Source organism: Penicillium chrysogenum, assembly GCF_028827035.1.
Source record: "Penicillium chrysogenum strain IBT 35668 chromosome Unknown utg000002l_segment0_segment0, whole genome shotgun sequence".
Classification (NCBI taxonomy): Eukaryota; Fungi; Ascomycota; class Eurotiomycetes; order Eurotiales; family Aspergillaceae; genus Penicillium; species Penicillium chrysogenum.
Window position 1 is genome coordinate 4,623,089 of NW_026622750.1, and position 14,572 is coordinate 4,637,660.

The 14,572-nt window shown below is 48.1% G+C and overlaps 5 protein-coding genes across 5 annotated transcripts; 2 read left to right on the plus strand and 3 right to left on the minus strand.

Moving 5' to 3' along the window:
* Window positions 1–685: 685 nt before the first annotated feature.
* Window positions 686–1,881, minus strand: N7489_004995 (NAD(P)/FAD-dependent oxidoreductase; the record flags this gene model as incomplete). Its single annotated transcript, XM_056710747.1, has 3 exons — window positions 686–904; window positions 963–1,302; window positions 1,388–1,881. 3 exons carry the CDS (start codon window positions 1,879–1,881, stop codon window positions 686–688), a joined length of 1,053 nt encoding a protein of 350 aa, XP_056569168.1.
* A 5,237-nt stretch (window positions 1,882–7,118) lies between these two features.
* On the plus strand, window positions 7,119–7,437 carry N7489_004996 (transcription factor; the record flags this gene model as incomplete). Its single annotated transcript, XM_056710748.1, has 2 exons — window positions 7,119–7,388; window positions 7,423–7,437. 2 exons carry the CDS (start codon window positions 7,119–7,121, stop codon window positions 7,435–7,437), a joined length of 285 nt encoding a protein of 94 aa, XP_056569169.1.
* A 993-nt stretch (window positions 7,438–8,430) lies between these two features.
* N7489_004997 (uncharacterized protein) lies at window positions 8,431–9,488 on the minus strand (the record flags this gene model as incomplete). The annotated part of the gene is made up of 2 exons (XM_056710749.1): window positions 8,431–9,218; window positions 9,245–9,488. 2 exons carry the CDS (start codon window positions 9,486–9,488, stop codon window positions 8,431–8,433), a joined length of 1,032 nt encoding a protein of 343 aa, XP_056569170.1.
* A 3,219-nt stretch (window positions 9,489–12,707) lies between these two features.
* On the minus strand, window positions 12,708–13,695 carry N7489_004998 (uncharacterized protein; the record flags this gene model as incomplete). Its single annotated transcript, XM_056710750.1, has 3 exons — window positions 12,708–12,937; window positions 13,056–13,369; window positions 13,442–13,695. 3 exons carry the CDS (start codon window positions 13,693–13,695, stop codon window positions 12,708–12,710), a joined length of 798 nt encoding a protein of 265 aa, XP_056569171.1.
* A 33-nt stretch (window positions 13,696–13,728) lies between these two features.
* On the plus strand, window positions 13,729–14,569 carry N7489_004999 (uncharacterized protein; the record flags this gene model as incomplete). The annotated part of the gene is made up of 2 exons (XM_056710751.1): window positions 13,729–13,732; window positions 14,349–14,569. 2 exons carry the CDS (start codon window positions 13,729–13,731, stop codon window positions 14,567–14,569), a joined length of 225 nt encoding a protein of 74 aa, XP_056569172.1.
* Window positions 14,570–14,572: the final 3 nt, after the last annotated feature.

A 14,572-nucleotide genomic window follows, 5' to 3' on the forward strand; every position in this document is an offset into this window, starting at 1 on the left:
AACCGCCCTCGCGTCGAAGTCCAGAACATTGCCCGTAAGGGTGGTCATCCTATCGGCCTCTGTAGTGCTTTAACCCACGGCAGTTTCCACTTCCTACGTCTTCGTGCGGCAATGGGAGGCGCCATGTTCGGTAGGACCGCATGCTGTGCACTCATGACATCTCTTGCAGCCTTCCCAGAAACACCGTGTCGTGTTGAACTTATAGCAAACCTCCATCTCATTATTCGAAGACCTAGTAGACCTTGTTGGCGAGGGCGGGCGGAGAACTTAGGTTCTGGGCGGGAGCATGGATCAGCACGACACGTACGGCTTGACCTGGGCTTGATTACACATGGGAGCATGACACATAATGGGCCAGAGGGACTCCACGTCCCTGCCTCAAGCAGCGGCCAGCTTGGAAAAGCTTCTCCATGCGCTCTGATGGGAAAAGGGAGTTCGCCGTGTTACGAATCCTCATAGAGCAACTCTGGATTTTTTGCTGTGAATTATACGACACATTGGCAGACAATTGCAGTCATCACCACGGCAAAACCCCATATGACTATCCGTCTTTATTGCCTTTATTCCACAACAAGAGTGGTATGCAAAAATATTGTTTGCCCTGAACCAAGCGCCAATTTGGCACAGTTTGTGAGATAATGCAGTGTGTGGGACCGCCAATAAACTAGGCTGCTTCATGCCAGTCTCATGCGAAAAGACACGTTAACTTGGCTGCAGCAGCAGCGCCAGATGCCATAGCTTGAATGACGGTCTTTGTTGGCAAAGCACAGTCTCCAACAGCAAGAATTCCAGGAATGTTAGTCTCTCCGGATTCATTGGCCTGAATGTCGCCCTGGGCATTCACCTCAATGCCCAGCTGCGTGATCAACCTCAAATTATTCAACCTTGTCTTGGGTTTATGTACCTGGGAAGATGTAATCAGATCAGTAAGGTGATGCAAAACTAAGACTGGAAAGACGCACAATGAAACCTTCTGTTATTGTCCTGCCGTCCTCTAAATGCACCTTCATAACTGCCTCTTTGAAGCCTTCAGCTTTGGCGCTCTGCTCTTGGACCTTCTCGAACTTCATTATCGTACCAGACTCAATTCGCACAGCATCCACATCCTCCACATGGCCGGTGATCTGTTCGCCCAATGCCTTATCTCCGTCTGTGTATATAGTTATTCGCTCAACGAGTCGCCTGGCCGAACGAGCAAGATGCTTTACTGTATCCGGCGGCGCGCAGTCGTCAATTGCGAGGACGCCGGCATTAGAATATAAGCCACGCCACTCGTAACCGTCGCAGAATAGGCAATGATATCTGTTTAACGGGCCATAGAGTCTTAGCGACAACATATCAAGCAAACCCCTAACGGTACTACTTTCGAGATAGCTAAAAGACTCACATTCCTTTTGCCCAACATTGCGCGTAGCCTTCGATTGGTAGCATCTCGTCTGTCACACCACTGGCGAGGACAACTTTCCTGCCTTCCCACACCCTTCCCTTTGAGTCTAGCACCTCGAAGCTGTCTTGTGACTCCTCAGCATCCTCCTCATTTCTTTTGTTTTGTCCCGCGTGCCTCCTTTCCTGGCCATGAACAGGCCCACGTTCAGCGTTTGGCAGGCGCAATCGAGCTTTCCTGATCTCAACCACATTCACGTTCTCGAACGTGACGGTGTCATATCTTCTTGAAATATCGTTCTTCACCTCGTTTCTGAAGAATTCTGGAGGCGTGTGGTCAAATCCGGGTACATTATGCATATATTCTGCCCTCGCATTACGGTAGTCTCCTGCGTCGAACACAATAGTTGTATATGCCTGTCGAGCTAGACCAGTGGCGACAGCGAGACCGGACGGACCGGCTCCGACAATGAGTACATCAGCAGGAGTTGAGGACATGGATAAGAATTTTAGATGCGGCTGTAAAGCTGCCCAGGTAAAGCGTAACATGGGAGGTTGTACAATGTCAGCGACACAGATTGCGCTCCCAATTACCAACAACATCTGAAACTGGTTTGCCGATGCGGTCATGAGTTAACTGCGTCACCGGGGCGTGCCGTTGTGTCATGCTTCGTCGAGGCTGCGTTCTGCAAAAAAATGAGCCACTTGTCTTCCGCATTTACTCACCGTACAGGAAATACAGTCGTCATAGATATTCAAAGTCCTATGAAAGGAGATCCACCTTAGTCTTTACGTCGTTGCTACGTAATGCAGGTCATGACCAAAAACTTTCTGCCCGGCGCTACTGCTACCAAAGATACGGAAAGATTAACTGTTGTAGGCATCTGGTTGCCCAGATGGCGCCCTCAGTGGGAATGGTATTTGTGCTAAGATGAGTCGTAAAGTTAGCGCTTTGCTCATTAGCGGAATATGCGTTAGATGAACACCGAATCCAACCTAGCCACTGTAAGTGGAAAGTGGTATGCAGAAAGTATGATTACAGCTTTCAGGCTGCCCCTGACGGTACCTAGGACAAATTGTCAGAACGAGAATTCACAATATTACAAGGCGGTTATTCCGAGTTGACCCGGTTCATACAACAACATATGGACGAGTGTGGGTAGTCGCTGAGTCAGCCAGTTCTTAGTGGTAAAAATCCCCCCTGCCAGCTTAACACATTATCCTCCGGTACCTGCCCCCACATCAGTGTGCACATCACGGGACTGGAGTCATCCTGCGACCTGTGGAATGAACTAAAGGAACGGTACCGACGCATGGAACTCACACGTTTTGCGAGCTGTTCGCTTAGCTTCGCGAAACGACGGGCGACCGGTCCGCCAGCGCGTGACTTTTGTAAAGGATAAAGGTCCTTACAATATGAAGACCGGGATCAGTTGGATAAGAAGTATCAGATTTATTGCGTGGCCGGATCGTGCGGGGTTCGTCATATGATCGGTCTACCAGCCTTGGCACGCTGTTTACCTATAGTCCGGGGTCCCCCTGGATCCCTCCTAGTTCTTTGCCAATTAGTTTTGGCATATAGAGACAATACACTGTATTTCTCCCGTCTAACGTCATTGTATCTTACCCGGTTGACAGGCCATACACCTGAAGACTGTATATCTTTACAAGTTTGTCGACCGGGTGCGATTAGTCGTGCATCGCCTGAACGCTATCGCCTGAACGCTATCGCCTGAACGCTATCGCCTGAACGCTATCGCCCCTGGATCAATCGGCGATAAAGCACACATTGCGATCTTACTGACCCAGATTGGGCAGGAATACATCCTGGTTGTGGATGCCAAAATTACAAAGATCCGGTCAACACGACGGCCATTGGAAACCGTCGGAGACCACCCCCTAGTTTCTTTACTATAAGAATCGGAGAGGCGTACAGAGCGGCACTTAGTATAATAATTCCTTTATCTAGGTTCTCAACAATATACTACTTTTATAGTCTTCAATTCCTTGAGGGAGGAACGAGACTCAGCCGACCATCTGAATTGGTATTTTCCGTTTTTGGTCAGCTGTTGTCCATAGTCGGTCTCCAGCCACCACGATAAAAATTCTTTCTCCTGGTCGGAGTCGTAGAGCACCCAATCTCGGCGGCCCGGTGCAAACCGTGTGAGTTTTGCTGGGGGCTTCTGGGTCGGTCTTCCAGCGTTACGATGCCTGAGGGGCGATTAAAAAGCTTCAAGTGGTAAATTAAGTTAGAATCAGTTGACTGGCTCCCGGTGATGACATACCAGTCATTTCTTGCCAGAGACCTGGGGGGTGCGAGGGTATTATGAGATGCACGGATCTGCGCTTTAGGTGGGGCAGGGCTCTCAACTAGCCAATCTTTTCAGCCCTGCTGTACTGCAACCACGCTGTACACCACCTTTGTACGCCCTCTTTAAAACGCCTGGTTTATTGAACGTTCGGTCACAATTTCACCGCCCGCCAATCTTCCTCATGTAAGAAATTACGTTGAATCCTTGTTCCTAGGTACTCTTCTAGTCGCTAGTCGCTCCTAGGAATCGGAATCATAGTTCCCCAGAGGATCTATAGCTCCTAGGAGTGAATGATATAGCTCCGGGAAGGAGGAGTTGCGTCGCGTTGTCAGGCGAAATCACTGCATTGTAGACGTATCCGTTTGCGGTCATTGACTATTAAGCAGAAAGTCATCCACGCTAATAACAAGACAAGAACCCAAGAGCAGCCCAAGCCCTCCCATCTAGTTATCCAAATTTCCGCATCAATAGAATTGACAAACATCGAATCAGCATAGACGTTTGGATTGCATGGCACAGCAAGGCCGTCAGCCAGTTTGGAAAGACCGTTCACTCATTCCCGTCACATACACTCGGCTCGATCATATTACGGCTTTCGTCGTCTGTCGCGACCGACTCAACGGACGATGCCTCAGACGAGAACGTGGGCAAGGTGCTGGGGGCGTGTTTGAGTTGGCTGTCCAGGACGGTCTGGGTCGTCGTTGCTAGTTGCAGATTGATTTGGTGAACTCCGCACTCGGCATGTTGAAAGACGGTGTTTTTGAGATCCCAAACTTCTTCGCGAAGATAGTTGAGCTTTGCTAGAAGGATTTCCTTCTTTCGACTGCGTCGCTCTATCGGCGCTCAATTTGCTTGTCTTCTTTCTTCTTTTTTCTAGAAATTTGTGGGCTGCGATGCGGTTTCGTTCTAGGTGCTTTGCCCGCTCGGGGCTGACATAGGTGTGTTGTGTGGACACAGATTTCATTAAGTATGATTTCAATGTTGGTTTGGGGTTGTCTGTTTTGTTTTTCGTCACGCTCCCTGGGTAGTATGTAAAGGACTTGAGGAACAGTGACTGCAAGTCAATTGGCTTTCCTCCTCTGTGATTGGTTCATCGCTTCTCCTTTCTCCATCTTGGAATACTATTTTCTTGGCGGAATAATACCAACTTCGCATGACTGTATTGCACAGACAGTCTATAAGCAATGACAATGGGCGGGGAAAACCAATTTCGTAGGCTAGAGGTGCAGGCAACAGAAAGCAGAGGTGATGCGACCGGATGATGATGATGGAAAAGTGGATGGTAGAATCAAGCATCCCGGCAGGAAAAGGATTGGGGCTGATGTGTATGATCACTCACATCAAAAATGGCCTTTCTTACCATCAATTGAAGTCTGTGGAAGATACCTCTTAGATGAAACGAGCCGCATTAAGTTCCTCTTTTTTAATGCTCTCCACTGCCCAACTTCCACAGAAACGATCCTTTATTCTGCGTCTAGTGGGACGCCGGCTAAATAAACCCGCCTTAGCCTTACCCCCGATGTCCCACTGTGTAGATGTTCTGACATTTCCATGATGCCAATGAACCGCGGTCTACAGCGTATTTTGCCGGTGGTCCAAGATGGAGAAAGGTGTAGCGGTGAAACAATTACACATTATCTTTCCATGGCCATGCAGTCACTTTGGCGTTTGCATCTTTTGCACCGTGACTTATATTAGATTTTTTTACGTAGAGACACTTGCTGAGATAGTCAGGGGTATCAGATAAGTAAACCGAGGATATCAATCAGGCACAAACAACATAGGCTCATGGAGTCAAGGTCGTAGTACCGTAGTTGCACCACCGGGAACAGCCCCGAGAACATCTGGACAAGTCCTCTTCCGTCTTCTCAGACTGACCAGCCTTTCCAAACTCAGTGATCTAAAACCTCATGGCCTTTGTTCGATGTTCTATGTTTGGAGTAAACTTCAGGGTTATGTATCTGTCAGAACCTGTAAGAACCTGTAAGAACCTGTAAGAATCTGTAAGAACGGTACATATGCATTTACTCATTTACACATCATGCATTGTTTCTAGCAAGCGAATTAATTTGGCCGACTTCTCGTCGTTAGGAGCCCCCTACATGCCATTCCATTAGTTGGATGGAGTTCCTTTAGGTTTTTCACTAGCTCAGCGATGGGTCCGGACAAATGAATTATCATCCCGCCTACCCACGGTACTGGTAGCTGGTAGCTAGTGCCAGGAAGTTTATCGGGAGGTAAGGGGGGCTCCTGCCAATCAGATCCTTTACCATCGAGGGTATTTGGAATGCCGGAAATTACGCCGACGATCTTGCCGTGTTCAAAACATTGAATTGGCGGCCAAGATGCGCCCAACACCAATAGCATATCTTTTTTGGCTTGGTGTGGGACTATCTTTGGAAACACCCGTCCGCCAATTGCTTGGCAAACTGGATCTCACGCCGCCTAATCGGGCGGCTTCCTAGCAAACATCGGTGTCTTTTCTCCTTTTTATCACGGCCCAGCTGTTGACTTCGTTCATGCAGTAAATCGACCCTCGCACTCTTCGTTAAATACCGAATCCTTAATAAATACCAGATGGAGACCTCTTGAATTCACTTTCGTCGAATAGCGTTATTATCGGGACTTACGTTGGAGCCACTTTAACTTTCCAATCTGGACAAACCTGGACCTTGTAGCCTAAGCCCAAGCTATGGTTCTTCAAAAGCACTTTAAAGATGTCAACCGCGAGGATCAGAGACAAATGCTGAGGCAATGGCTGCCATCTATCCAAGAAATATTTGGAGAGACTTCTCTGGCGATTCCGCCAGGACCATCATATGCACTGCCTTCTCACGCCAGGCATGCCGCTCCACCGCCTTTGCCGGCTGTGTATGAAATTGACCATTCAAACGAAGGGGCTCCGTCAAATGAACAAGGTTTATTATTCAAGATTCCAACAGTGGAGAGATCTTTGAGCATTATCTCTCCCATCAACGAGCTCCAGCATCCGGAGGTAATATGCCCGGAACATCCATCCTTCTCTCCGAACAGTCGTTCTCTTAACAAACGATGTCGCCTTTCAAAGCACCCGGAGCTATCCATACCTCAACCGGGTTCATTATCATGCGATCCCATAGATTTAGCACAGCCGTCCTTTGCCGAACCTCCAAATATGTTTCATGGAATTCCCATCAGGAAAATACCAGACCCTATACCACCCCGACCAGAGCAGTTATGTCAGCCGGTAAAACAAACACCAGGCTCTCTTGATTTCAGTGCATCTTTCAAGGTGGTAAGGAAATATTGCCCTGGTCGGCCCCTTCAACAGCCAGCGGGTCCCTCTCTGAAACTGGTTGATAGCTCAGGCTTATAGATGCTAATCGTGAGCAGATCGAGACAGTCAGCGCACGGGCCTTAGCTTTGGTGCGGTATCACTCCACAATGAGCCAGTCAGACAACCATCAAAGATCCCTCCCTGGACCATCCATCACTGAGATAAATGACCTCCTCAGTCAGGAGCAGCAAAAGCAGGATGCCTTGCTTCATATTAGGGATGAACTTGTGCGCTTCAATCAAAACCAAGCCTTAGCGCAGCAGAATACTCGGGCAGCCGCATGTATGGCGGATGAGGCTGACCAAGGTCTTTGTTCATCAGTCACTAAACAGAGCAAGACCCATGAAGTCTCTAAAAAGAAGAGAGAATGGCACGAGGTAAGTCAGGTAAAGCTTTTCTTAATCTTAACAGTTAGCATTTCATTGACTCAACTGAAGGATAGTGCTCTTCGTTGTCATAGCTGCAACCGCTCTGAAACACCAGAATGGCGTCGTGGTCCGGACGGCTCCCGAACTCTTTGTAACGCCTGTGGTCTACATTTTGCAAAATTGTCTCGTCGAACGGGCAATTTGTGGCGTCGGGCGATATCAGCACCAGGGGCAAAACATAGTCGGATACGTTAATTTGGTAGTTATCTCAACGGAATGTGAACGACAACTTCCTGTTAAACTCTTCGTGCTATTCAATAGCTTGACCACTGGAAACTCGATTGTATGCAGATAGAAGGGGCAATAGAAGGGGCGCTCAGGCATGAGGGAGGCAATGTAAGGAAAGATCAGTAACGTAGTATTATGCTGAAGCAAGGCAAGCCTTAGGTTAAAGGATGTCTAGGCAGGGACATATATGTTTCAGAAGGAGACCCTCAGATGCAGAATGTCCAAGCCATTACGTGTCATTCAGACCATGATCGCATTACTGTGACTGCTTCAAAGTTTGGAGATTAATTAGCACAATGCTGAAAAGAAAGCAGCTGCTGGAGGGGTGCAGACCACCACCGAATCGAAGGTCACTGCGGGGACCCACCATTCAGCTGATAAGCCAATGACACCAGCCCTCACTGGGACATCGTGGGTATCTGGCTGAGAACCGCCATGCGCATTTCCTGTAATCGATATCAGATGCGTTAGACGAAGTCTTCTGGCTTGCAGCTGGGGATTACCAGGAAAAAGATGGAAGTTTAGTGGACAGCTACATGGCTTCGATGAATGCGCAAACGTATGCCTACTTTGCTGTGTCATACTGGTATTCTCTGCAGGCATGAGGTGATGTGCAGCGAGTCTCATTCTTTTCAGGACGTCCCGAATTTGCCGACTGGTTAGGATAGATTCAGCTTCGAAATCTGTTTGTGATTTGTGCTCTAGTGTTAAATACACTAGAGGTTAAAGAAGGCTGCAGCTCCATAAATAGCGTGGATTGGTATTACTCAGGACGCCGTCCACTGCCCCTTTTCGACTCGAATATAGCTTCCACATTCGCTCTCATCTGCCTGTCCCGTTCTGCGGGACCTAACGGAACCTTTGGCTGGTGCTCTGACTGCTGCATCCATTTCACAATCTCTTCTTGGCCGCGGTTGATAGCTAAACATAGCGGTGTGGTATTCATATCGCAAGAGAGATAAGGATTGCATGCGTTATCCAAGAGCAGCTTAGCGATATTTTGGTGACCATGCTGAACCGCAACCAAAAGAGCTGTAGATCCGTAACAGCGTTCAATATCACCTTTGGGAGATTCCTGTCCGATGAGAATCCTAGCCACAGCCTCGTGGCCATTCATCGCAGCCAGCATCAATGGTGTTTGCCCCCAGCGTGTTTTAGATTTGAGTTGAATCCCTGGCACCTTAATCAAAGCTTCTATCGCTTCTGCCTGTCCATGCGCTGCCGCGTATGCTAGAGGTGTCCAGCCACGCATATCCTTCGAGTCGATATTGACCCGGTTTGTAGCAAGAAGAGCCCTCCGGACATTGACGTGACCATTCATAGCAGCATGGGATAATGGGGTTTGCCCAAACAGCCTTGGGGGGCGAATCCGGGAGCGGTCCGACATATCAGGGTCGATACCGGGTTGATCAAGAAACTTTACAAGGTCGTCGTTGCCATCTCTAGCCGGTGCAATAAGCGGGGTGTCCAAGTACTTATTTTGCTGGTTGATATCCACCCCTCCAGCATTTAGAAGGAATTGAACCATGCTTAGATTTCCTGCGTTTGTGGCTAGGTGGAGAGAAGTGTCCCCTTACGGTTGGTTGCTGAGGGGTTGGCTCCATTAGCGAGGGCTTGTCGGGCGGTCGACTCATAGCCGTGTTTTGCTGCCCACAGCAAGGCGGATGCATTAGATATCTTCGCATTGCGAGCGTAAAGATAGTCGATCAAGATATCCGAAAATTGACGACTCAGCTGAGCGAACAGCAAGACATCTTTTTCCGTGTCCAAAAAGTCCGCAATATCTCGTATCAATTCTGTCGGAAGTTCGGATAAGGCCATCGGATTTGATGATTTCACGTCTGGCCTTAATTGTTGTGAGACGTAAGGATTGTGTTAAGAATAGAGTCCTCTTTTCATGGTAAGGCGACGGAGAAGGGTTACCCGCAGTGGACCACACACTGACGTTGCATACATGAAGATTGAAAAATAACCGAACCAGCCCTTACCTTCCCTTACCAAACGGTTATCAAACGGATCACCCAAATGACCAATGACTTACTTGCTGCGTTTTACTTCAACCACTATACACTACACTACCACTTCGTAAAATTCATTAATTCAAAATAGTAACCAAATCACTTGACCAATTTTCTACTAAAATTAGAGATTAAATCAATTCCCACTGTGTTTTCTTGCTCTTCAATGCTTCGTTATTTCGATGAACGCCTCCTTCCATATCAATTGGGCACTAGACTGGACATCTCAACAGGTTGGGCTGCACAGTCAGCGCATTCCGTTGAGCGACAGCGCATTGTGTATAGCAACATCTGAACAAAGCTTGCCTCCTAGACATGACACCAATTCCAGCGAGCGGAAACCTAAGGCCTCTAGGCTTAAGATTCTGGGGACCAACGCAAATGAATCCTCAACACAAAACCGGACCTCCAATTATACCCTATCACTTCAACTTCTCTCAATAGTGGTGACTGCGTCTGTGATGACCTACTCCACGTTTCGTACGGGGCTAAAAGAATGAAAGAAAAAGAGAACCGCATGGTTAGCTGCAGCTCTGAACAGAGTTAAATTGGAAAGAGGGAAGCGAATCAAATTACTTGGGCCCGTTTCTACACGAACGCTGCTTGTAGCAGCACTAGCCGATGGGACAGGGACATCAACTACCAGCTGAGACTCATCGGCAGTGGTTGGATCACAACCTCCAAAGGTGAAGCCGGTGTTTTGGTCAATGGTCAGCGCTGCCGAGGGGTGAAGAACGCACTGTTTTGAATGTTCGACGAAAGCCCAAGCTTCACACTTTTCTACCTTGCCACACCATTTCAGACAATCGGTGGCAGTGTTCACATCATAGCTGAAGGTGATAGGGGCACTGTTAAACAACGGGATTGTCCCGTTGTGGATGTATGTCCAACATTCAGACGACGCTTGAACTCCAGTTATGACTATAGCGGAGGTTAGGAATATCGTGAAGCTGGTAGAAGTCATTATATCATCAATAGAGGAAGGCGGAATGTGTGACCAGGTCATCTACGGATGCTGGGTACTTGGGAAACTTTACATCTTTTGAATCGTCCACATAACCGCATTTGACATTTTGCCGTATAGCCAGACTGCTAGATTGGTTACATCTCTAAGTATGCACGTGCACCCCCGAATGTAACCCGGTGGGGTTTATTGATTTTGACCCACTGTTCTCCATGATTTTCCTCGTGTCGCTTTATTATATTGCAAAGTGATTTTGTTAATTGACGTCGCTCCATCACCGCCACCGCAAGGAAGCTAGCTCTTATCTCCTTCGGCACAGTAGTAGCCGAGAGAAGGCTCGCAAGGCGCTAGCGAATCAGCGAGGAAATGACGCAGAGTGGATATAAATATCGGAGAACCTTGCCAATCGCTGGCCCTTGGGACGATGAAGTGGACCAGAGGACCGACCAACGTAAGAAGTACATACAGTAGATACGATAGAGGTACCATAAAATAGTAGTTGGTGTAACGGCACAGCAACAGTTAGGACAGCGTATACAGTACATATTCTTTTCCCGCATTACAACGGGCACGTAATCCGCGAAATTGCTTCTTTACAAGCTTCTGTACAAGCTCCCTTTCAATTTGGACTGCATAGACACTTCAAGTGGGCCCAGTGCTACCACTCGGTTGGTTGTAAAGCAATGTGAGACATCTCGGACACTAAGAACATAATATCAGTAAGTGGGGCAACACTTGATAGCAGTGCAACCCTGGAGACACGACCTAGGTCCAAAAGTCACCACACCCCCACCACACCACCGGTGCCGATTGGTTGTTATTGTAACCAGACCCACTGCGATTGCGAGCCACATACAGTAGTGTACACAAAAAACGATAAATATGGTGGAGAGGACTAACTATTAACATAGCAATCTCCGGAGACTTGCTTTTTTCTCTATCCGAAAGGTTTTCCCGGAGATTTGTTAGCCGAGATTTGTTAGCCGCTCGGTGGTTGGAATAGTGCGCGATTTAACAGGTCCTTGGAGCTACTCAATATCTGCGCAGTCATAGGAGAACACTCGCTGTCTTAACTGCCGATACTATTCTACTCACGGATCTCGGTAGAGTCAGGATTGGTGAGTAAATGTCCGAGCATAACTGGCGGGCCACGGTCCGTGTGTGTTTAAGTAACATGGTTAATACGAAAATGTATTGACCGTGTTTATAGGTAAATGTTAGCCTTTATATGCGTAGAGCAAAGAGTAGACTACGACATTGCCTATAGAAGGGCGGGTAGGCATTGTATTACGGACTTACCCGTCACCAATGGTGACCCACCGGGTGCACAAATGGGCCACCAAGAGCCAACCAATCTACCTGTCAGCAGACTTTTGATCCAAGTGTGATAGGCACGAAATGCCTCGATGGTTTCGGTCATACTTTTGCCCTTCAGAAAGAAGGTGTGGGTGTATCGTGAGAAATCGTCCACAAAATCGAGAAAGTATCGATATCCGCCTGAAGATGTAGGCAGCAAACCACTGAGGTCAGAGTGGACGAATCCAAATGGCTTCGTAGCTCTTTCTTGAGGGTTTCGGTTAAACACGGCGTACTGCTTTCCAGCCATGCACGAGGCACATCGAGAGAGTTGTTTCGGCAGTTGTATTCGTGTAATCTTTGACACGTCCTTGAGGTTGAGATGTCCAAGCCGTTGGTGCCAGATTGTGATCGGATGGTAATTGTTAAATTTGGCATTGAACACAGATGCAGGTAGATTAAGTTGGTAGAGATTGGATCGAATTTGACTTGCGGCGGCAAGAAGATTTCCGTCGCGTCGTATTTTGCATTGGCCACCAGAAAAGATGACTTCTAGTCCCATGTCGCCCAAGGAACGCACGGATATCAGGTTGGTCCTGAGTTGAGGCACCCACCAGACTTCCGTCAAATTAATGAAAGCCAGGTTGGTTCGAATGTGAAGGATGCCACTTCCGAGTGCTTTCACATGTGACCCGTCGCCAATCGTGACTTGACAAGGTTGGTGGAATCTTTTTAAGTGCGTGAGATTTGACCTTGTGTGAGTCATTGTATGGCTGGCTCCAGAATCGAGTTTTCATTCGTTTGTGGATGATGCAGCGTGGCTTGCCATGTGAGTAAATCCATCTTCCATGTAGTTTGTATCGGATCGGGGTGGCGGCTGAGGTGTACTTGTTGATACAGCGGGTACGTCTTCAGCCGTGTAGTTTGTGCCGCCGGGTATTCTGGATAGCCGCGCTTGGTTTTGTCGGTCTTCCTCTTCACGTCGTTTGAGACTGTGACAGTTAGGTTTGGTGTGTCCATTGTGACCACAGTGGTAGCAGTATACTGTCTGTCAAGATCTGTCAACGCGCTGTCCTCGATGGTATGACTCGGAGGGTCTATATCGATAACCTCTTCCTCCTCGTGATTGGAATGGTCTTCGAGGTCGAGTTTGAGTGATCAGTGCTGTCCCAGAGCCATTTGCCGCGCCGACTGGTAATTGGTTTTCGAAATCGAGGAGTTGTTGTAGAGCAGTCTGGTAGTCGAGGCTGGGGATTCGTTGAGTGTGCGAAACTGTGATTTCGAAGCGTTTGGGAAGTGTAATAAGCAATTTGGCGATTCTCTCTAGATCGGACAGCTCTGATCCTGTTCCAATCAGGCGTTGGTTGTAGGTGTCGAGGTGAGCGGACCAAGTCTGGATGGTATCGTCTTCTTTAAATGATTCACTCCCAAGTTATTACCACACAGCCCAAATATTATAAGAGTTCTAGCCACATTGCTCGCGGGTCTCGACGCACTGCCGCGACAATGCTGTGTAATTATGATTCCAAATCCATTGTATCGCCTTTTCTTCAGCTTGTCTGTAGTCCTTGACATTCTGGCTATGGTTTGTGACTTCGGCTGCTCGTGTTGTGGAAGGGATTTCAGGAACAGGCTTGGTGCCTTCCACGATACCTAGTGCTCCCAGGCCAGTGAGTTGGACTTCGGCACCCAGACTCCAAGAATGGTAGTTTGTTCGAATGAGTTTTGGATGTTCCGATTCACTATCCATGATGAGCAAATAGGGCTCATAACCTCTTGTAGCATGTGTATGATGGTTGTATTATTGTGAGTTTTGTGGGTCATTACCCAGTATTATAAATTCAGGTCTAACCCTAATGCATGAGTAGTGCGTATCAGGGTGACAGGACATTACCATTAGTACAGGGGATCCAACAGTATCATCCCGTTTCTTGGCAGTAAGCTTAGCAAGAAATGAAATCCTGGTCGTTCAAAGGTACAACGCGGCCGTTTCATCTTCGCAAGTGCTGGAGAACATTAGGCCTTAACCAAAAGCTACTGGCTGCTTCGCTTGGTTTCGAGTATGACATAACGCTAAACATGCCGTTAAGATTAAGTTTCTTCTTTCATCGTACCTAACAGCGGTGACCAAAAAGACACGGATTCATCTCAGTGGAGCCAGGTCGCATAAGCCCGCTGAAAAAAAAATAAAAAACACCTCTGATACCTGAACACAGTGCAAAGGACGCAAAACGCCGCTGGTCCGCATGCTGTTGGCGTTTCAGAACCGTGGCCACAGCAACCGTAGAAGTAGAAGCCACATGCTTCCCACTCACCTCCATCTCCGCCTCCTTGAAAAGAGGTTATGCTCGTACTATTCGAGAATCAACCCACCTAGTGCGGCAAGTCTTCAGCGTGATATAGCCGGTCTGGTTAGTGCTGCCGTTGATGTGGCACATGTTGCAGGTGCGCCGGGACGGTCTCGCCATCGTGAGGTCTATGTTCGTGGGGTGCAGATGACGCTTGTTACGAGTATGGAAGAGAATGAGTGGGATGAGGTTCTGAGAGGTGGCGAGGCTGCTGAGGTTGTTGAGAAGCTTGGTGCTGAAGAGAGCGTTAGGCTTATGGGGATGGTGCGGAGGTGATTT